Below are 23,805 nucleotides of genomic sequence, written 5' to 3'. Positions count from 1 at the left end.
TGAATCTCAGATTTCTTTAAGAGATGACATTTATGGATGTGCTCCCAGAAAAATATACATACACTCATCTACACACTTTCAATACAGAAGTTTGGAAATTCATACTTGCACATATGGCTGTAAATTTTTTCTCCTTTCTTTATACATAGAAGTTTAGGTTCAGGATTCGAGAGGTTACCCTCTTAGGTACTATGTCTACACTTCAGGTATGTGGCTACCAAAAGGGTCACATTATCTAGACATTCAGGCATCTGTAAGTGTGGCTGGAAGAAAATCCAACATGCTTCCCAATTTTTTAATGTAAAAACAACCACCACCACAATAACTATAATGTTCCTCATCTCATCAAGCAGCAGGGGAGAGCACTCTGTTTTAAGGTTAATATATTAGCAATATTTTAAAAAACAAATGCCTAATTGCCATTCTCACTTTTCCTTAACAATTATGAATTTTAACCACTCGAATCCTGATTTTAGCCCAGGTAGACTGCTTTTTCTTCTTCCTCAATCACAGAATCTTCAATCTACTGTTAGCTGAGCTCTTTACTGAACAATGTTGGGATTTTAGGGTATTTTGGTAATGAGAATATTTTGGCCAATGTGTCCAATTTTCCAACAATTCATCTTAGCCACAAGTCAGTTGTCAAAGAGTCTCTTCTAGGTAGCTGCATTACTTAAGCTGATGGTTCTATTTTATTCTTCTGACTTTCTTATCAACTAGTACACTCTATGCTCTCTTTGAGTCATGGCTCCTTCTTTTATGAACACTAGCTTATGGTTAAGTTCAGTTATACACACACACACACACACACACACACACACACAGACAAAACTAAATAAGAGGCTTTGGTCAGGTAATATGGTTTTCAGCATTCATAAATTGAACAGATGTTTATTAAACACCTCCTATGTGCCAAGCACACGGCACCTGTTGGTAGGTCCTGGGGTCAAAATAGTGAACAAAATGAAGTTCTTCCTCTTGAGGCATTTGCAATTCTAGTGGGAGAGACAAAAATAAAACAAACAAATATATAATATAAGGCAGTGGCAGTGCAGAAATAAACAGAAAGCCATTTTAGATAAATGGTCAGAGGAGGCCTCTCAGAGGAGATACTGTTTTGAGCAGATACCTAGAATAGAGTTAAAGAATGAGCTATTGACCTGGTGCAGTGGCTCACACCTGTAATCCCAGCACTTTGGGAGGCCAAGGCAGGTGGATCACAAGGTCAGGAGTTCAAGACCAGCCTTGCCAAGATGGTGAAACCCCCATCTCTACTAAAAATACAAAAATTAACAGGGCGTGATGGCAGGCGCCTGTAATCCAGCTACTCGGGAGGCTGAGGCAGGAGAATTGCTTGAACCCAGGAAGCAGAAGTTGCAGTGAGCCGAGATCGTGCCACTGCACTCCAGCTTGGGCAACAGAGTGAGATTCTGTCTCAAAAAAAAAAAAAAAGAGAGAGAGAGAGAGAGAAGAGATTATCCAGAGAGAGGAACACCAAAGCAAAAACTCTGAGATAGGAATGTTCTTGGTGGGCTTAAGAAACAGCCAGGATCCCATGTGGCCATAGTGCAGGGAACAAGAGGAGGGCAGGAAGTGGAGTTGGAACAGTGCCAGGGACTGGATCTGCAGGGCCTTTGAAGCCATATCAATAATATACTATGGTTTTATTCTATCAGTTCCAGAAAGCCATAGAAATGTAAAAGCAGGAGAGAGACAGAATAGGACAATCTTTTCTTTTAGGTTTTAAAAGATTACTCTATTCATTGTACGAATGCAGGGAGATCAGCTGGAAGAAGACGGCAGTACCCAGGCCTGGGATGATGGTGGTGGAAATGCAGGAGGTGTGAAGGGCTCAGATACCAGACATATAAGTCAGAGCCAGGAGGATTTGCTGTTAAAATGAGTGTGGAGCATGCGAGAAAGAAAGGAGTCAAAGATGTTTCCAGTGTTTTGTCCTGAGAAACCAGCTGAATTACAATGTTTGCAGAAGGGGTTTTGGAACCAAGAGTTTGTTTGCTAAGTTGGAAATGCCCATTGGACCTCCAAGTCCTGTCTTGTGTAGGCAGTTGGAAATACAGTGAAGGGTTTGGTTGGGAGATATAACTCGGTAGCATCCCAGAAATATGTCAGACTGTGAAACTGGGTGAGAAACTGGATGAGTGTGGATGAGGACGAGAACTCTGAGTAATGGGATGCTCCAGTATTTAGAGGTCCGGAAGAGCAGAAGGTTCCTGCCAAGAAGACTGAGCAGAGGCAGCCTATGGGATAGGAGAAAAATCGAGACAGTATGGTGTTTCCTGAGCTAAATGAAGACAGCGTTTCAAGAAGGAATGGGTGAACTATGTCAAGTACCCCTGGGAAAAAAAGTAAGATAAGAACTTTTGACTTGGCTTAGTGGAGTAGACAGTGACCTTGACAAAGGTGGTTCCAGTGAGCAGTAGGGAAGAACACCTGTTTATACTGGGTCCAACAAAAAGTGGGTCTGGACATGGGAAAAGAAATTATAAACACACATTAAATCACTTTGCTGTAAAGGAAAACAAGAGTAATGGAGAGGTAGCTGGGGATGGACCGGGATCAGGGGAGAGATTTTTAATATAAAGGAAACTACAAGTTAACATGTTGTGTATTGATGGAAATAACGTAGTAAAAAACCTGGTAACACGGGGGACAGAGGCAATTGCTAAAACAAAGCCTTGAAGTAGGTGAGTGCTCCATGGTGGAAGAGGCTGGCCTTAAGTGGGAGTGTAGACCATCCATCCCAGTAGGTAGGTTGGGTTAGTGGTGGTAATAAATGGAAGTTCTCTTTTTGTTTCTTCTGTTTTATTTTTCAGTGAAACAAAAAGCAAAGTTGTCACCTAAGAAAGGAGGGGGAAGGCAGGTTGTGGGTTTGAGGAGAGAGGAGGTGTTAAGTAATCAGCAGCAGGATCCCTGACAGTGGTTTGAAAGGCTCTTGGTTTTTTTTTGTTTTTTTTTTAACCTTGTTGTTGGCTCAGCTTTTTTGAAAAAGAGACATACAGTAATATCTCACTGTCGACATTACTAACTGTCTCGGGGTGTTTTGTAGAGAGAGGATTCCACAGTTCGAACATGGGCTTCCCCCTTCCTGACTCCACATTCCTCGGATTTTTCTGTTTTTCTCATGATCTGAAATGGTTCCTGGGCTCATGAGCTCAGAATCACTTTCATTTGCTCTCCATCCTTCATCCTATATATTCAATGGAGGAAAAAACCCTGATAGAGGAATTAACAGACCTGGATTCTAGTCCTGACTCTGCCACTTACTAGTTAGGGAAGCCATTTAACTTCTCAGTGCGTTTTAGATGCCAGAACCATAAATCTGAGTTGATAAAGACCCAGTGCTCTAGTTAGTCTATACAACTCTATCCTAAGTAATTTTAAGATTTCTGTTGAGAGTTTTGAAATATTGAGAATATAGTGGGGAACCTCATGGCAGTCCTTACAGACCACAAAGGGCTTGGCAACCCCAGGGATAGCCCAAGAGGAAGAGGAAGAGCCTCCAGCCTGTCCTTCCTGATCCACAGACACGATGTTTTCTAAAGGCCTTAATAATAAGGGCCTCTCTTCTCCCTCCCACAGGTGGGCGCATGATGAACTGCCCAAAGATTGTCCAGCAGTTGGGAAGTGATGTGCTGCTGCCCCTGACGCATGAAAGGATAAATTCGAGCATGAACAAAAGCATCCACATTGTTGTCACAATGGCAAAATCACTGGAGAACAGTGTCGAGAACAAAATAGTGTCTCTTGATCCATCCGAAGCAGGCCCTCCACGTTACCTAAAAGACCGCTACAGGTTTTATCTGGAGAACCTGAGCCTGGCTATCCGGGAAAGCACGAAGAAGGATGAGGGGTGGTATTTTATGACCCTGGAGAAAAATATTTCAGTTCAGCGCTTCTGCCTGCATTTGAAGCTTTATGGTAATAATGGCGCCTTCCCCAGTCCACACTAGAGGGGCAAAGTGCTCCTTTGACCAAGAATTTAGGTCTCTCTCAAAAGCAAAGGGTATTCAGAATTGGAAGTAACTTGAATGATCTTCTAATTCAAGGGTATTTAAACCTGTTGCTTGGAAGACGTTTTAAAGGTTAACATTTTTTTTCCAAATTAAACATTGATGATAGCTGATTAAGCATTAGTTACTCCTACTCCCATCTCCCAAAGAAAAGGGGGACAGCTCCCTGTGGGCTGGAGGGCCTATATCTTTAAGAATCTTGGTTTGCAAATAAGATTTTATTTGAAAATAGGATTTTTTTTGATTAAAAAAATTGAATACCACAGATGAAACCCAGCCTCTCTCATACACGAAGACACCGAAAGCTAGCGAGAAGCGGTTAGCACATTTACACACATTTGTGTAGGTGTTTCACTGCACTGGGGTTCTGGATAAAGAAGGCTGAAATCCAGCCCACATGCCACTTGCTAAGCACTGCATTCCCGCACCAGATCACACCTACCTGGTGGACGAAGTGCCTTTTTCACATTTAAACAAAGGCTTTGGTTAGAAAGTCTCTCAGTTGCTGTGCTTAAACCAGGAACCAGGTCCACCTGAATCCAACACCAGTGGTTTTTTGAGCCTTTTTAACTGCCAGTCCCTCTTGAGTGCACTCAGGGATTGTGTCTCTTAGACCCAGAGGCTCATCTGAATTCCCAGGGGTCCTGATAGCCAAGTGGGGCTTTTCTGCTTCTTCAAAATGACATCCTTATCTCTGGGGATAGGACAGGAATTCCCACCTAACCAGCATTTGTTTGAAATTCTCAAGTATCTAGAGGAAAGACAGCAATACTTTCACACGTCCTCCCTCGCCCTGGCATTTCCTTCCTTCAAGCAGTCCCTGCAGAATTCCCATGGTGCTCCCCTAGGCACCTGAGAGTCACTCCAACAGTGACTCCGGGGCAAGATTGCCATGAGCATGGAGGCTGCACAGGATGCATTTTCCAAAACAGTGTGGATGCCATACATTCCATCCTTTTGTTCCTAGTTTCCTAAAATTCTTACTTTGGAAAATGTGGCCTCTGCAACTATGACGTCAAGCCAAGGGAAGAGTCTGGATTTTGGAGTGAGACAGATCTAGGTTCAGATCTTCACTTGTCCACTTAGAAGCTGGGAGGTGTAAGACATTCTACCTCCCTGGGACTTGGCTTTCTCATCTACAAAATGGGAATAATTATAACTAGAGTTGTAATTGTTGAGCAGATTTAAAAAGATGATAAATGAGCACTGCGCTTGTCCTATAATAGTTGCTAAATAAGCAAGATTTTACCTTTTAGCCGGCCTATTTCACGGCCTTAGAGTGGGATAGACTGATGAGGCCTGTGGTTATAATTGAGGACCTATCTCTATCTCAGACACACAAAAGCACTTGCAACACACCCACCCACTCACCCATGCACAGACACACACACACACACACACATACACACACACACACCCTCCCACACACATCACTATAGATGAAATCCCACCACTAAAAAGTCATTCTTTTAGGTCTAGGAAGTAAAAACATAAGCCAATTAAAAACCACAGTGGACTAGTTGACAGCAAACTCCACTGATAGGAGACAGGAGAATAGCAACCTAGGTCAAGAACATCAGTAAGGGCGAATGAAGCCCTAACAGTATCAGTAGAAGGGGCCTAAAAAGCAAATTCTTCTTTTCTATTTTATCCCAAGGTGGTCTTAGAAAGGGTGTAGCAGGCATGAGGAACAGTGTGAAGCAGCAGAGTCCCCACTAGAAATAAATCACACTGAGGGGGAGGGAGAATGCCATTAGTCTGTACTTTGGCAGACTAACAAAAAGGTCAAGTGAGAATTCCCAGGGATTCATTTCAGTGATGGCTCCCTTCCTCCTACTCCTGACAGAGCAGGTCTCCACTCCAGAAATTAAAGTGTTAAACAAGACCCAGGAGAACGGGACCTGCACCTTGATACTGGGCTGCACAGTGAAGAAGGGGGACCATGTGTCTTACAGCTGGAGTGAAAAGGCAGGCAACCATCCACTGAGCCCAGCCAACAGCTCCCACCTTCTGTCCCTCACCCTCGGACCCCAGCATGCTAAAAATATCTACGTCTGTACTGCGAGCAACCCCATCAGCAACAGCTCCCAGGACTTCATCCCATGGCTCAGATGCAGGAAAGACCACTCAGGTGAGTGTGCTGGTGGCAGCCTGTGTGCCACCTTAATGAGCATGGGCTCAGTCTTCACCTGGCCCAGTTGCTCCCTAGCCATGGCATTCACCTTAGTAACAATAGTTCACATATTCTTTATAGTTTGCAAAAGTTGTCCATGTGCATTTAGTGAGCTCACTCTCATGTTGACCAGGGTGGCATTATTATGCTCTGTTCACAGTTGAGGAAACCGACAGGAAATGATAGAGCCAGACCAAGAGCCTAAGACTCCAAGGCATAGCCTTCGTCTCTGCCTCTTCCCTTGGCTCCAACCTGCAAGGTTGGCTGGGTGAGGTGGTGTAGGTGGAAGGCCTGGCTCCCAAGTCAATGCTCTAGTAATGCTGGGGCAGTTCCACACCGTCAATAAGTATTTATTGATGGCCTGCCTGATCGAAATGGTGAATAAATATGATATGTGATCTCTAACAATTCATTGTAAAGACAAGACATAAAACATTTGCTCAATAGAGAAGCATAAGATATAATGAAGGGCCTTGCTTCATGGAATGGACTGTGAATCCCATAGCAGGACCAGGGGAGTCAGAAAGAGAGACTAAGAGTTGGACTGTGAAGTTTGAGGAATAATGATAAATTGCATAGCGCTTTATGATTAGCAAAGCACTCTCGATTGTATAATCTCTTTTGATCCTCACAATAACCTTGCCAGATAGGTGTTATTATACTTTCATTTTACAGATGAGGAAATTGACGTTCATAGCATTTAAGTACCCTCCTCAAGCTTCTTTAAATTGTAAATAGTGGAGTTAGCCCCTAAACCTAAATCTGACTGTTCTTTCTCTAGAAAGAAAAGCATCATTATTCTGTCAGCAAAAGGAAGAGAGAACTTACTAAGTAAACCCATCTAACCACTTGGATACAGGATAGAACACAGGCCCTTTTCACCAATAGAGCTTGTGTCCCTGCCTTAGGCAGGTTCAGGGACAATCGGACCAGGGTGCTTGCTCTGCAAGGCATTGCTTACACCCTGACATTCTCCTCTCTGCATCCACTGGGGGTACATAGGAATCATTCCAATTGGTCTTCTGTCCACAGCAGCCATGGTGCCCATGTGGAGGGCTTTCCCAGGTGGTCGTGGATGAAGGGACAGGGGAATTCAGCCAAGTAACGCCCTTCCACATAGCACTGCCTGTCACAGAGACTCCCCTGGAGTATTCCCAGACAGACTGCTGGGAAATCCCACCTGGCCTCCCGTGTGCATCTGGGAGTGCTTTAGTGAGTCTAACCCACTGCTTATGTTTCTTCCCCAGCCATTTCATAGCCAGAGTCCCCAATCTGTTCACTTATTGGCTGTGTCTGGCCGCTTGCCCACCTTGCACACAAACCACATTCAGAGGCTAATCCCCAGTTCGGAGCGCTCTCCCCACCCACAGTCATTTAGAAGGTGCTGGCAGGACAAGCAAGCAGTGCAGCATAGTGGGTAGCTTACAGAATGTGGCCCCAGAAATTCTAGAGCCAATGCTGCCCTCTCTGCTCACAAGGGTAAGTCCCTCAACCCCTCTGAAATTTAGATTCTTCATCTGTAAATAACAAGAACTGGTGGGTCATTATGGTTTACTAAGTGCCAGTTATGTGGTATCTCAGTTAATCCTCACAGCAACAGAATAATACAGACAGTATTAGTATCTCACTTCACAGATGAGGAAACAAAGCTACAGAAAGGTTAAGCAAGGTCACACACAGAGCAAGTGATGGAGCTAGGCTGTCCGATTCTGGAAGCCTTATAGGTATTGATAATGCACCTAAAATGCCTTATAAACCATAATGAAAATGTAATTTTTATTATAAAAACTACAAAAATACAAGGTATTTTAAAAATTTAAATGAGGAAGCAGTAGCCCTTACCTCAGCACAGCCCTCTCTGGGTATAGCTGCCCTATAAGAGTGCAAAGACAGGACGCTGAAGATTTTACCCTGGCCTATCCCAAAAAACGGGCAGAACTTTCTTCATGCTCTTCAGTGTAGTTTAAAAAGAATTTAATTAGTGCATACCAAAGTGTTGGTGGGCTATGAAGCTTACACTAAGGGCACTTGGCTCAGGACGTTCTGAGAAAACACGTGAAGAGGCACTTACCCATCTAAGCCACCGAGGACCAAATATACACCAGTGGGAACCAGATTTACTGAGTAGGAAGCAGGTTCTTGCGAGGAGCGGAGGGACAGGAAGCAGTAGAAACCTGGTATCACAGGAGGGGCCCTGTCAGTTAAGAGAACCGTCCAGCCGTTTCTCTCTCTTGGGTCTCTGTTTCATCCTCTGTAAAATGAAAAGGGCAAACAAGCAAAGTCCCTCCCAGAGCTGACAGTCCTTGATTCAGTGTGTGTGTGTGTGTGTGTGTGTGTGTGTGTGTGTGTGTGTGCGCCAGTAAGAACAGAAATAGAGGCTTGCCACAGTGCACGGGTTTGCTAAGGCTGCCGTAACAAAGGGCCGCACGCTGACTTAGTTACTCGCACAAAGGACCGAGTGGCTTAAACAATCAAAACGTATTGGCTCTCGGCTCTAGAGGCTGGAAGTCTAAAGTCAAGGTGTCCACAGGATTGTTTTTCTCCGAGGGCTGTGAGAGAAGGATTTCTCCTGGGTCCCTCTCCCTGGCTTGTAAATGGCTGTCTTCTCCTTGTCTCTTCACATCATCTTCCCTCTGTGTGTATTTCTGTGTATTCCGCCTTCTTCTAAAGACACCAGTCACATTGGATTAGGGCCATCTCTCTTAGTTTGCTAGGGCTGCCATAATAAAGTACAATAGATTGGGTGGTTTAAATAACAAAAATTAAATTTTCTCCCAGTTTGGGAGGCTGGAAGTTCGAGGTGAAGGTGTTGGCAGGTTTGGTTTCTTCTGACGCCCCTCCCCTTAGCTTGCGTGTGGCCACCTTCTCACTGTGTCCGCACCTGGTCTCTCCTTCGTGTGCTCACACCCCAGTCTCTCTCTCTCCTCTCTTTTTTTCCTGGTGTCTCTTTGTGTGTCCACATTTCCTCTTCTTATAAGGACACTAGTCAGGTCAGATTAGGGACCACTCTAATGACCTCTTTTTAACTTAATAACCCTTAAAGACCCTGTCTTCAAATACAGTCACATTCTGAGGTCCTGTAGAGCTTCAACATAGAATTTGTGGGGAGACACAAGTCAGCCCCTAACACCACCCTAATGCCCTGTTTAACTCGATTAACCCTGTAAAGATCCCATTTCCAAATAAGGCCATAGTTTAGGAAATCAATGTATTAATTTGGGGAAACACAATTCCACATGTAATACAAGTAGAGACGCCTCCTCCCCGCCCTGCCAGGCTGCAGGAATTAGGGACCAGGCCCTGCCTCAGAACCAGATCACACAGATGATTTGTGGACTGTCCTTCCCAGTATACCAGGTTGTCTAAATACTGAAAACAGAATTTTATTAGGACATCGATTTGTGTTTGCAAATGAATAGTGAATACTACCAATTCTGAAAACACTGCACTTAGTTTGACAAAACATTTACTGAGTCTACTATGTTCCAACATTGTGCTAGGGGCTGAGTACACAAACACAAAAGAGACATGATCCTTGCCTTAAGGCAGAGGACAGCTGTGTAAGTAAATAATGATCCTAGATTAGACAGTGGGACTGACGTAAAACAGAAATATACGCAAGGCAACAAAGAGGAGGGAATTCTTAACACAGTCTCAGGGGATTAGAGAGGGCATCCCAGAGGATGTGACATAAACTGGGTTTTAAAAATAAGTGGAAATTATCCAAGCTGATGAAAGACATTCCAGGCAGAGGGAGGAGCAGATACAATTGGGTCTTGCTCTGTATTATCTTGTAGGTGATAGGAACTAATATAGAGTTTTAGATAGAGGAGTGTCACCATCAGTCCTGCTTTTCAAAGAGAAAATCCAGTGGTATAGAGAACAGACTGGGACAGAGAAGACAGGGAAGAAACGGGAACTGGTTCCTGGGGGCCATTATTGCAGTCATCCATCAGAACGATGAGACCTGAGCCGAAGCAGCAACTGTCAGTTAACAAAAACTTTTTTCCTAGGGCACACAAGGGGAAATTTCAGCCTTGGGATGAGAGGGTGGGTGTGAGGGTTTATTAGAGGTTGCTTCACCCTCTGTCATCAGGACAGTGATTTTAAGACATTTTTCATTTTCATTAATGGAAACCTCCCTGTGGTTAATGATGTGATGAGACGGAATGCAATGTGATGTCAGCACTGTCTCTTGACAGGACTCAATTATAGTTAAACAGTGCAAAACGTCTATGTTCCTTGAAATCTTTTTCTTTAAGTGACATTTGTCCAGGTCATATATTCATCCTTGTTCCAATCCCCATTTCAGTGTTTTAATATCTATCATAATGAAGCATCTTTATCGCAAAGCCCAAATCCTAGGGTGCCATGAAGTACTCTGGCTAGGTCATATGAAGCCAGTGGATGTGGGTCAGCTCTGGACAGCGTGAGACTTGCTGCCATCCTCAGTGACTGCATTCTGAAATAGATATGGTTGTGCTAGAATGAAGGAATCTAAAAAGGAACGCCCCTGGAAGCTCGTCTTGAAGAGAGGATCTTTTTCAGTAGATGAGCAAAACGCTGGCTCAGCATGTCTGAGTTAACTCAGTGAAAGAAAAGGCTGGCACCTCCCAGTGAGCTCCGGAGGCTTCCCCTTTCTAACAAGGTCATTTCTTCAAGTAGGGAGTTCCCATTGTTTCAGAGTCACTTAGATGTTCCAAGCACAAAGACAGGCCTCTCTCCAGGGTCTTCCCAATTTAGCGAGCCTAACGATGGTGGAAAGAAGAAACCTGGAAACTTCACACAGCTCAGAGCTTGGTCATGTGGCCACACCCACTACAAGGGAAGCTGAGACACATATCTCCTAGCTGGGCAGCTACATGCCCAGACAACTCGTGTTACCATGAAAGCATGAGAGAAATCTCACTGGAGCACAACCAGTAGCCTCTGCAATGCTGGGTGGGATGGGCAGGTTGAAAGTGATTTTTTCTGGAAGCTGTGAGCTCTGTAAAAATGTTTACTTGTATGGTCCCAGACCTTAAATTAGCATATGGTTCATGAGCATCCTTCCCCACCCCCAATTCTGAATGGAAACTGCCAGCAACAAGAATGTATCTCTTGAAGATGGCAGCCTTGCTGACAGAACCACATGAAAGGCAGGAAGGAGCTCCGGCACGCTCCCACCGTTACGCTAACGTCGCAGTATCTCCTGGGTAAACTACATTTGTTTCTCAGATTCTTTTTCGTTTTCTTCTTCATCTTCCTTAAAAAAAATAAGATTTGGGGACTTGAGAAGAGAGAGAGACACGCTTTTGTGTTTCTGTGACAACAGACTTTCAGAGACAAAAAAAAAAGCTCTCTAGCTTTTTGCTTGGAGGTGTGACTGTGTGCCAAGTTATGTTTAAATCACAGCCAATAGTGGGAAGGGCCCAGGGTGGAGACTCGAGCAAAGTACTCTTCCCAAATGGCATGTGAGTTCTCGACCAGCCTGCTCAGTGGCCTCTAAGAGCCTTAGGAGTAGGGGGAATTCCAAACCTCTGGTTCAAAGATGCTCAGGTAGCATTTCTTTGTGAATGAAGAAGACAGGAGCTTGTGGACCCCAGGACAATTTTGATTTCTCAGCATCACCATCCAGAGAGGCCTCACCACATGACTGAGCAAAGAGAGGAAGAGCTGGAGCTTCTGCCACAGGAAATGGTGGTTTGAAAATGGGAGCACAGGTGTCGTGCCGATGGCACGCACACACACTTGCCTCCGCGCTCCATCTTGTCATTGTAACATATAAGCCAAGTGGGTCACTGCTCCTTTGCATTGATTCCTGCCTTGGGCCATTCAGCAGGTGATCCTGCATTCCTTCTGGTAATTTTTAAACACAAATATATGTAGCAGTCTTTTTCCAGATCCATTTTTATGGATTCTAATTTACTTAGTTCATCAAATGCATATTGAGTGACCTCCTGCCCTACATTGTTTCAGGTGGAATGGAGGGCACAACTAAAGAATAACGTACAGGGCCTACCTTCATGGAACTTGCAATCGAAGTGGGACTTCTATATCTTACTAGGTAGAAAAATAAAATATTTAAAGAAACATATTACAATCAAGGAACTGCTACTAGAATTCCTCTTTGAAAAGGAACTGTATTTGTTTAGGATAGTACCTTAATGAATGCTAGAAGGCAGGTGGAGACCCCCGAGGAATCTGTGTGTGGGTTGGATGGTTCTGTATGAGAAAGGAGGAAGATGATGCTTGTGCAGAAATGGGAAGAGAAGGAGAGGATTTGAGCCTGCTAGGTGATGAAAGCTGCCTGGTTCACAATGGAATTTGCTCCCTGGGACCCTCCAACCTTCAGTAGAGGACTTAAACCCACAAAATTCTTGGTGTAGGTTTAAAAAATTTTTTTTGGTTTGTTTGTGGAAACTGGTTGTATTAGTCTGTTCTCACACTGCTAATAAAGACATACCTGAGACTGGGTGATTTATAAAGGAAAGAGGTTTAATTGGCTCACAGTTCCACATGGCTGGGGAGGCCTCACAATCATGGCTGAAGGTGAATGAGGAAGAAAATCATGTCTTGCATGGCAGCAGGCAAGAGAGCTTGTGCAGGGAAACTCCCATGTATAAAACCAACAGATCCGTGAGACTTATTCGCCACCATAAGAACATCATGGGGGAAACTGTCTCATGATCCAATTATCTCCACCTGACCCCACCCTTGACACATGGGAATTATTACAATTCAGGCTGAGATTTTGGTGGGGGTGCAGCCAAACCATATCCCTGATGAAGGGACTGAACCTTGCATCCAAGACAGCACAGAGTAGAGCAAGAGGAGCTGTAGGAGCGAAGACTTAGAGAACCACTAGAAAATTACTCCCAGAAACTACAGAAATCATGTGCAGCTTGACCCCAACAAGCTGTAATAGTAGCACCTTTTTCATATTTATTCAAATTCCTAAGAGCATGGAGTCTCTGACATTTGATTTCCATGTAAATATCATAATCAGAGAATAGCAACAAATGGATGAGCACAAAATGTAAAAATACTTCGGCCTACTATACAGATGGGGAAACTAAGTCATAAGTAAAGAACAGATGGGGCTGAAGCATCTCTGGACACCAGTGAAGAGACTCCTTTGGACTTGAGATCAAACTCATTTCCTTGTCTTTCCAATCAATCAGCAAGAATTTACTGAGACTCTACTATGAGCTGAGTACTAAGAGAGCTGCAAAAGAAGTGTAAAAGATGGTCTCTGGCCTCCTAGAACCTAACAATTAGTTGAAGAATTGAGGCTAACGAAGTAATTGACATTTATTGACCACAGGATGGATTCCAGACATTGCTCTGGGCACTTTCCGTACATTACTGCATGGGTTTCTCAGAATAACACTGTGAACTTATTGTTATGCTCGTTTTACAGATGAGAAAATTGAAGCCACAGAGGATATGAGTAGCCTATCTATAGTCACAGAGCTATCAAGTGGTAGACCCAGAATTTGAACCTATCTATCTGGCTCCAAATACTATCACTGAAAACGGTCTCCATGGTAAAGACGATGTTGCCAAAATTCAGGTTCTAAGATACATGACATAAACCACAGGTGCTGGTGCTGCAGGAGTTCAAGGGAGAGGGAAGAACAAGAGCTGGGTTGGCCAGGAAAGGTAACACAGAGAAAGTAAGATTGGCCTGGGCATCAAGGCTGGAAGGAGAATATGGGGTGGAGCCTGGGGCCAGGGATGAGCGTGTGTTGGGTGGAGGATGGTGAAAGATGGGTTGACTGCTCAGAGGGCTTTTGACTCAAAAGATTTGAGTCAAAAGGGCTTTGACATCACCAGTGCCTTCTTTATGGGGACCCCATCTCTAGAGGCTAAAACACAAACCAAAAAGTCTGCAGTTCTCATCTTATCCAGCTCTGTCACTGACTTTTTCTGTGGCTCTAGATACTCCTGTCTGAGTCTAAGTGTCCTCAAAATAAAAGTAGTGGGTTGGGTGAAATAAGCACTATATTATAGTTCCCTTAAGGTTAAAAAAAGTCTATGGTTCATATTTGTATTCAAAGATTAGGAAAAAAATTAAAGCTTATAAAATATCTTTCAGGACCGGGGCCAACTTGTGTCTCAGATCTAGATGAACTGGCAGAAGCTTGTCTTAGGACAAAGGTGGCAGATTGCTTTCATCTTCCTGAGACCCTAGAAAGATAGCGAGGGCTGGCATTATCATGTCCTGAAGCCTTGGCGCTGTGTCCAGTCATCGTTAGCTTCTGTGAGTTGGTGGGCAGCAGAGCAACCAGCACTGGGTGTGAGGGAGAGGAGGCTGACTCGCCAGGCATTCCTGATGCTCTTTCATCATATTATTTTCCAATTCCAAGGTACTACTATTCTGTTGGTTTTATTTTTTTAATCTCAAATGAAATTGGAGAGAAATAATATTTTTTAAAATGACATAAATGGCCGGGGTGTTTCTTCTCAAATCAACTGTTATATTAGAAGTTCTCAAAATATCTATGATGGAAGAAGAAAGAGGAACTAGTCTCAAAATAGTAAGTGCTACTATAATAGTTTGCTGGATCAGTTCCATAGGCTGATGAAACACAAAGTTCAGGCTACTGGCTTTGCTTCTTATTGTGGTATTTGAGTGATTTCTCCAGCGGTTCCCGATGTCAATATCATAAACCTTGAATGGATCAATCTCACACACACACACACACACACACACACACACACTCTCTCTCTCTCTCTCTCTCTCTCTCTCTCTCTCTCTCTCTCCTGCGCAGAGGGTTCTCAGTGACCATAAGTCACTCAGAGTAGAATTGCTCCCTCCTCTAGCATCAGCAATGATTCGAAATGTCATGCTTTATACAAATTCAGAACTCTCTGCCTGCCCCCTAACTTTTTTTTTTTTTTCAATCAGAGCATATGACTGTTGAAGCTGGTACCAGAATTAAAACATTTACTTTAGGGAATAGGATCCATAACCAAGGTGTTTGCAGTCAGTTCAGTAAGATTCCTTGGGCTAATTTGATGTATGAAAGGCCTAAGGAGAAAAAGAGAGGCTCTTTTCAAACTCAGAAGGAAACTTGTGGTCAGCTATCAGGGTGGAGGCCCCCTTGGATCTTGGTAGGATGCCTTTTATGAATTCATTGAGATCGTCTGTATCTTTGGTCAACTCCGTAAACATCTGGTTGTGTCCACCATGATTCTGTTCCTTTGGAGCCCACTTTTTTCTTTTTCAGTTTCTGCCCCACAAATTCATCACAGGATCAACAACAAGCAGGCTTATTCCACAACCATCCTTATAAGTCTCCCTTACATATTAATGTCATCTGGTGTTTATTTAGAACCTTAGTGTGAATACTCCACTTAGAACCCTAGTGCTTCAGGTTGATCCCCACTGCTCATACCCTGGCATAACTTTTCCCAAGCCCAAAAGTCTTTTTGGCTCTCCAAGAAGTCTGTCTTTAGTATTCAGCCACATTTCTACTCCTAAACCAAGCTCTAGTTACTGAGGTTCTCCAGGCTGTTTTCCTTCTCTGCAAAATGGGAGTAATGAGTGTGCCCACCTTGTAAGATTACTGTGAGGATTTAATGTTAGTACACATGATGCACTAACAATATATGGCCCATTGCAGTGCTGAATAATTGTTTATTATTATCTAACTGAGCTACATGTCTTGGGGCAATAGTTCTCATTCACTGTTTTTCAAAGTGTTGCTCCTGGTCCAAAAGGATTTGGTAAAGTGGGTAAAGGTGAGAAAGCAATGGAAGTTGTCTGTCTGATTTTGAGCCTTGTTGATTAGTCCTCAGGCTAATTTTAAACATGAAGATGATTTAGAGGAAAGACTAAATACTTTCCTCTCAGTTCAGGTCTGCTGGGTTTAACACAGTTATTTGCATTAAAGGACAATAATAGCACTATTATGTTTATCTTTTAAAAAGAAAAGTAGATCTTTCTTTCTCCCAGTGTCTCATGAGAGTAATGTGAACTCACAGGGATGGCACATGGAACCATTATGTTCTCTTTACTCAAAATGGATACAGGACACATTAGAAATCTTAAGTTAGAGAAACTGGGCAGAGAGATTGACTTAGGAGAGATGAAGATAAATTTAATTTTAGACATGTGGTAGTTGAGTTAAAAATAAAGCATTTGGATAGAAAAATCTTGATGAAATTAAGAATGTGAAAGTATATAGAGAGAAATTAGAATAAGAAAACAGACATAAGATTCTTCAGTGGTCTAAAGCTGATCTCTAAAACCATGAAAACAAACGTCTCCCTTGGGAGAGAATGCAGAACTAGAACAAAGTCTCCTTTATCCAACTTCATGGAGGATGTTTTTAAACTCAGAATACTTTCGAGATTGCTCTTTGACTTTTTTTTTTTCAGAGACAAATATATGGCCAGTGTATGCTTGGCTGTTCTTAGCGGGTGTCATCATTATTCTCATCATGATTGCAATAATGCTGCTGAGAAGAAGAGGTAGGTGTCTGGCAATAAAGACATTCTGATCACACTCTTTGTGGTAAGCAGGGGACCTCTTGCCACAGGCTCGGACTTGCTGTCACCACTTTGGCTTTCTGCATGGGGCCACCTTTGCAAAAATACTAGATAAACATATTCTGGCTCCTTGCTTAATTCAGTCTAATTCAACATGTCTTGATCCCCTCTACTAGGCTATGGAGAGAAATAGAAGAGCCACAGGTTTCTAATGTGAGTGACATTATTCAGATAATTTCAGTTCAGTGTGACTAGCACTGCCATCAAGGTAAATACAGGATGCTGAAGAGGTGTACAAGAGGTTTAAGAGTATTCACTGAGAACAGAATTCAGAAAATTCTTGGATCTCATCCAAAAAGTCACCAAAGTTAAAATAAAACCAGTAAGGCACAATCATTCCCCTGCAGTTTAAGCACCTAGAGGTAACATCCCCTGTCCTCTCTTCCAAATTTCCCTATGATTCAATATCTCTGGGCATTGTGCTCTCTTCAACCACCCTGACTACTACCAATCCACACTGGAGTCAAAATGTCCTGATCCAGACCAGGACAGATGCCCCAGCTGCCTTCCCATGGTAAGGATAGAACTTGATCCTCATACCACCAAGCTGATGACTGATTTCATTCTCAAGTAGATCAATATCATCTACACGTAACCTTCTTAGAAAAGCCCTTACCTCGGCACTCTGATGTTGGTTTTGCTTATATAAAAAAAAATCTAGATCATAGCACAGCGACCTACTTGTGTCTTATTTCCTCCATCTAAGAGTTAGCTAGGGAGGAGGGATGGGTGATTCAGATAGAAATTATGTTGACAGCCTATGGGGCTGCAGGTGGGGCAATCACATTTAGCTTGTACTATAAGGAAACAGTGAGATACCCGGGATGAGAAAACTGAACTGAACTTACCCACATTAACCTACCTAGCAAAGTTGCTGGGATCCTACCCCATACACTTCCTTCAACTACATTTGGCTCATCACATGGTTGTGCTCTAAGGGAATAGTGTGCCCCATCCCACAATTCCCCACTACCTTCCCCAACACATATACCCATCCTCACCTCATCTCTAGTCACCATTTGTTCCTTGTAAGTTAGCAACACAAAAAACTCTGCCTCACACTTGTGGTAAAATTTATATTTAGTTGCTATAGTTTCCACAAAACCTTGCTCAAGAAACTTCTGTTGGCAGCTTCTAATGATATAATCTTCAGAAGGCAGCCTGACTCTGAAAGCTTTTCAATGGACTTTTTGGCAGTTTCATGTCCAGGAGAATACACTGATTAAGAATGTGGATATGGGCATTAGACAAATTTACATTCAAATGCAGATTTTGCTACTGACAAGCTGTGTAGTCAACTGACTTAACTTCTTATCTGCAAAACAGGGGAAATTTATGTACTTCATGATATTGTTGTGGAGACTAGTATCAATACACAGAATACACTAAACACAGTGGTTCCCATGGATGAGTGTTAGATAGATAGATACATACATAGACAGACAAATCTCTTAGTGTAGGTGAGTTAAAACACCAATGTTTAAGTGTTATGGCCAGGAGAGGGCTGCACTGGAAGCATCTGGAAACGATACCTAGATTTTTGTATTTGAAGTCATGGTAACATAAGACTTTATGCTTCAGGTAAGAGTTGAAAAGGATATTAATACTCTACACTCTCATTTTACAGTTACGGTAAGAGAAGAGAGCCATTGAAATGACACGATTTATGCCACACAGCTAATGATGGCTAGAATGTAAATGTTCTAATTCTTTTTTCTTGAGACGGAGTTTCGCTCTTGTTACCCAGGCTGGAGTGCGATGGCGTGATCTCGGCTCACCACAGCCTCCGCCTCCTGGGTTCAGGCAATTCTCCTGCTTCAGGAGAATTGAGTAGCTGGGATTACAGGCACACGCCACCATGCCCAGCTAATTTTTTGTATTTTTAGTAGAGACGGGGTTTCACCATGTTGACCAGGATGGTCTCGATCTCTTGACCTCGTGATCCACCCGCCTCGGCCTCCCAAAGTGCTGGGATTACAGGCGTGAGCCATCGCGCCCGGCCGTAAATGTCCTAATTCTAAGGCCAAGATTTTTTCATTAGAGCCTAAGACTTTGCTGACTTGGAGCCGAGTTGAATTTGCTCCTGACAACCTGTTCTTGCAATGGGGAAAATAATCTGAGACTAAATTATCTTGGTCCAATGGTACTTTTAAGCAGCAACAATCAACCTCACCTTTTCCATCTGTCTAACCATTTAGGACTGTCCTCCCAATTTGACATTTGAGTCTGAGCTGACTGCAAAACTGAAAGTCTCTGAGGGCTGGAGTCTGTTCTCTACTCTATTTGTATTCACCACAGCACCTGAAAGAGTGCTGGGCAGGCATGTCTAACTTTGCAAACACTCATGGGGACTAACATGCACCCCCTTTGCTACCTCCAACTGCTTCTTGAGTCCTTCCCTCCATTTTACACACACGCACACGTGCACGCGCGCGCGCGCGCGCACACACACACACACACACGCCTCGGGATCAACTCTGACCAAAAAAGTGAAGTTGAAACCACCAGGCACAACATGCTCATAGCCACACACACACAAAAACCCCATGTTGACTTTCCTTGAATTCTTGGAACTTCATCAGTGGCTGGCCAACATTTCCTCCCCAAGACTCACACCATCACATAGCACATTCTACCATGCTTACCACATAGATACAGACCGGGCCTTTCCCTTCCTCTTATAGGAATAGAGATCAGCCTGGCCAACATGCTTGTTGCAGAGAGCTGATCTACAGGGATATACATCAAACTTTTAAAACTGCTTTCTTCTTTTCCCCTCCCTCCACCCCTTCTTTACACAGGTATTGAAAAAAAATGGTTTCTTTTGGGAATAAAATTGGGTTGGTTAACGGGGGAAGGGGATTTAACACTTTTTACTTTATACTTTTCTTCAGAATTTTTATTTTATGGTGAGAATAAATTACTGCTACTATTTAAAAAGAAACTTTTAAAATTGGCTAAAAATTAAAATGTTCTGTAACTTATTAATTTCCAGAGACCCTAGGTCCTGAGCAAAATATCCAGATGGTGGGCAACAGAATGACATTGTTGCTTTATTTTCCAAATAGTCCCAGGTGGAATATCCCTGCTACACTTCCCCCCACCCTCATCCCCCACACATCGATTCCCCAGAAATAGGGAGGTGAGAAAGCTGTGAGTGAAGCAACATACGACCAGCTGGAAAGTACAAAAGAGGTATAAATAACTAGCCCTGCCCTCAAAGAACTTAGAAGCCTATTAGGAGACCAGATATGCTCATTGAGCAGCAGAGATTAAAATAATTGAATGGTACACCAATGAGAATAACACCTAATGCATATTGGGCATTTGTTAGGTGCCAGGCAATGCTCTAAACACTTTACAAGTGGTATCTCATTTAATTATCACAACAGCCCCATGAGGCAGGTATTTCAAATCCCATCTCACAGACAGGCCTAGACAGATCAAGTAACTAACCTAAGACCACATGACAAATGTGCAGGGGGTTTGGGACTCAGGGCTTTGTTTCTAGGGTACTCTTGGGGAAAGTGAGTGTGCAAAGGAGAGTAAAGACCAGACAGGTCTGAGTAGGAAGCTCCTGCTGGGGACCAGAGGAAGATAACCATTATGGTTTCTTTTCACCAGGTAAAATGGACCATTACCAGACAACAACGGAAAAAAAAAACCTTACGATCTATGCCCAAGTCCAGAAACCAGGTGTAAGTTCTATACGTTGTTTGAGATGAACCCGTCATGTTTCCCATAGGATTCCTGGCCAGTCTACCTTGCCTGTTTGACATTCGCAGTTTTCCATCCAGAGCAGAGCAAAGTAGGGAACAGGGGTCAAGAACAAGAGCTCTCCTAAAGGTCACTAAACCTCAGTTTTTGAAATAATGGGATAATTTTCTCATCATGTTTCTTCATAGCAAAAAAATGAAGAAGCTAGAAATACATGCTGTATAACTCTTTCCAGCTCTGGCATTCCAGGAGTCTAGGGTTCCATGTTGCTCAGTTATTCCCTCTAGGGAAAAGAGTGCAGGCTTGAGGAGAGAGGGGAAGGTTTGGAAAAGCTATTGTGTGACATGTTGGAAGTGACAGGGAAGGTAGAATCTTCAAAATTTTGGCTAGAGTGTGGTTAAAGAGATGAAAGATGATATATAGGCTGGAGATGGAAGAAAGCAAAACTGTGATAGAGTGATCATTGGACCCAGAAGTGAAGAATGGAAAAACTGGGCCCATGGTGAAGTTGAGAGCAGATATGCTAGAAGGAAGAGATAGAGATGCTAAAGAATTGTGGTTAGATGTAGAGACACTGTAGTTTTTCAACATGAAGGCAATTCTTGGTAATGCTTAGGCCAGAATCTGACCATTTGAGGTGTAGGGAGAGGCAAATTCTTGAGTAAAGGATGTGAAGGTAAAGACAGTTTTTATTAGTACCTTAGAAAATTGCATCAAATGACAGCAAATGCACGTCTGAGAACCAAGAGATGGACTCTTGGACAAAGTTCTTATTTCTGCTGTCCCCTAGTGGCCTGGAGGGTTTATTACACAACCCTGCCCCATGCTTCCCCCTCAACCAAACTCCATTTAAATAGATGAGAATTCCAAGAGTAACCCTTTTCCTCCATGCTGTCATCTGCATATTTAGGTAACCAGGTTCATCTTTACCATGGTGTTTTCCCTCACTACTCTAGCCTATGCTGTTAGCATCCCTCCTTTTTACTGTGAAGCATGACACATGGCAGTCACTAGCCACATGGTAGCTTTTTAAATTTAAATTAATTTGAATTAAATAAAATTTAATCTTCAGTGGCATTCATCAGTTCAGGACTGTCTTCCCAGTTCAACATTTGAGTCTGAGCTGACCTGCAAGACTGAAAAGTCTTTGAAGACTGGAGTCTGTTCTCTACTCTATTTGTAGCTACTATAGCACCTAGGAGAGTGCTGGGCAGGCATGTCTAACTTTGCAAACACTCATGGGGACTAACTTGCACCTCCTCTGCTACCTCCAACTGCTTCTGATCACACTTGGAGTCCTCACCTCCATTTTACACACACACACACACACACACTCTCTCTCTCTCTCTCTCTCTCTCTCATGCCTGCCCACTCCTCAGTCAGGACCAAAAAAGTACACAACACATAAATGTCAGCTCAATGAATTACCCATAAGTGCATATCTTGATATTTGGTAAAGCAAGTCTTCCTAATTTGTTTTTTTGCAAGAGTTTTTGGCTATTCTTGTTCCTTTGTACTTTCACATGTATTTTGTAATCAACTTATTAAGTACCATGAAAAGAAAAAACTTATTAGGATTGCATTGAATCTACAGATCTATATGAGGAGAAATTACATCTTTCAGTATTGAGTCTTTTGTTTTTTGAGACAGAGTCTTGCTCTGTCACCCAAACTAGAGTGCAGTGGTGTGATCTCAGCTTACTGCACACTGCAGCCTACTCTGCCTCCTGAGTTCAAGTGGTTCTCTTGCCTCAGCCTCCCAATAGCTGAGATTACAGGCATCTGCCACCATGCCTGGCTAATTTTTGTATCTTTAGTTTCACCATGTTGGCCTGGTTGATCTCAAACGCCTGACCTCAAGTGATCTGCCCGTCTCAGCCTCTCAAAGTGCTGGGATTATGTGAGCCACTGTGCCCGGCCTCAGTATTGAGTCTTCTAATACCACAAAACTACCACGCAGATCAAAGAATAGAACATTGCTCATACTTCCTGAAGGCCTCCTGTGCCACTTCCCAATCATTACTTCCTCTCTCTTCCCAGAACATAATCACTATCCTGACTTCTAGAAATACAGTTTAGCTTTCCTTTTCTTACGTTTTGACCTTTATAAAAATGGAATTTTTTATTCTTTTCTCTCTGGTGTCTGATTTATTTTGCTCAATATTATCTTCATGAGATTCATATATGTCTTTGAATTTAGATATAATGCATTCTTTTTCATTGCTTTATAAAACATAAATGTGTGAACATACTAGAGTTTATTTATCCAATTGACTATTGATAGACATGTGGGTTATTTCCAGTTTGAGGCTATTATGAAAGTTGCAGCTGTGAAATTCATATGCAAGCTGTTAATTGGACAAGTACACATATTTTTGTTGGGTATATACCTAGAAGTAGAATTACTGTATCATAGGGTATGCATATCTTCAAATTGACTAGATAAGGCCAAGCTGTTTTTCCATTTACATTTCTATCAGCTACATATGAGCATCTCAATTGCTATGCATTCTTTCTTTTTTTTCTTTGAGACAGAATCTCCCTCTGTTGCCTAGGTTGGAGTGCAGCGGAGTGATCTCAGCTCACTGTAACCTCTGCCTCCTGGGTTTAAGCCATTCTCCTGTCTCAGCCTCCCAAGTAGCTGGGATTAACAGATGCACACCACCACACCTGGCTCATTTTCGTACTTTTAGTAGAGACAGAGTTTCACCATGTTGGCTAGGCTGGTCTCAAACTTCTGATCTCAGGTGATCTGCCTGCCTCAGCCTCCCAAAGTCCTGGGATTACAGGTGTGAGCCACTGTGCCTGGCCTCAACTGCTCTGCATTCTAACGAAAACTTACTATTAGCAGTCTAATTTTAGTCCTTCTCTTGGATGTGCTTTATTATGCTTTTATTATATCTCTCTAATTATTAAGGAAGTTGAATAAATTTTCATATGTTTATTAGCCATATTAAAATTATCTTTCTTAAAGTGCCCATTTGATTTTTTGCTTTCCTTTGAGGTTTAAGTCTTTCTTTTATGGACTAGTATATGCTTTTCATATATTTTGGATATGTGCCCTTTGGCAGTTATGTTAGCAAATACCTTCACCTGTGGCTTGCCTTTGGAATTTCTTAGAGATACCTATTGATAAAGAGAAGGTCTTAATTTTGTTGTAGACCAATTTAGTAATCCTTTTTAAGTATTACCAGATTTTATTTGCTAATATTTTGTTAAGAGTTTTGTTTTCCACTCATGTTTCTGAGTGAAATTGGCTTGTAATTCTTTTTTTGTAATGCCTTTAAAACAAAAATTTTATTGTATTTTAAGTTCTGAGATACACATGCAGAATGTGCAGATTTG

The 23,805-nt window shown here is 42.7% G+C and overlaps 1 protein-coding gene across 1 annotated transcript in view; it reads left to right on the top strand.

Moving 5' to 3' along the window:
* SLAMF1 (signaling lymphocytic activation molecule family member 1) overlaps window positions 1–23,805 on the top strand; it is a 42,047-nt gene that overhangs the window by 5,738 nt on the left and 12,504 nt on the right. The window contains exons 2-5 of the mRNA XM_012449658.3: window positions 3,601–3,939; window positions 5,878–6,162; window positions 16,573–16,665; window positions 20,368–20,441. Of these exons, the coding sequence (XP_012305081.2) occupies window positions 3,601–3,939; window positions 5,878–6,162; window positions 16,573–16,665; window positions 20,368–20,441 (791 nt within the window). The remainder of the gene's footprint in view (window positions 1–3,600; window positions 3,940–5,877; window positions 6,163–16,572; window positions 16,666–20,367; window positions 20,442–23,805) is intronic.

Source organism: Aotus nancymaae, unplaced genomic scaffold, assembly GCF_030222135.1.
Source record: "Aotus nancymaae isolate 86718 unplaced genomic scaffold, 86718_ANA_hifiasm-v0.15.2.pri h1tg000108l, whole genome shotgun sequence".
NCBI lineage: Eukaryota > Metazoa > Chordata > Mammalia > Primates > Aotidae > Aotus > Aotus nancymaae.
This window is presented reverse-complemented; position numbering and strand designations above follow the sequence as displayed.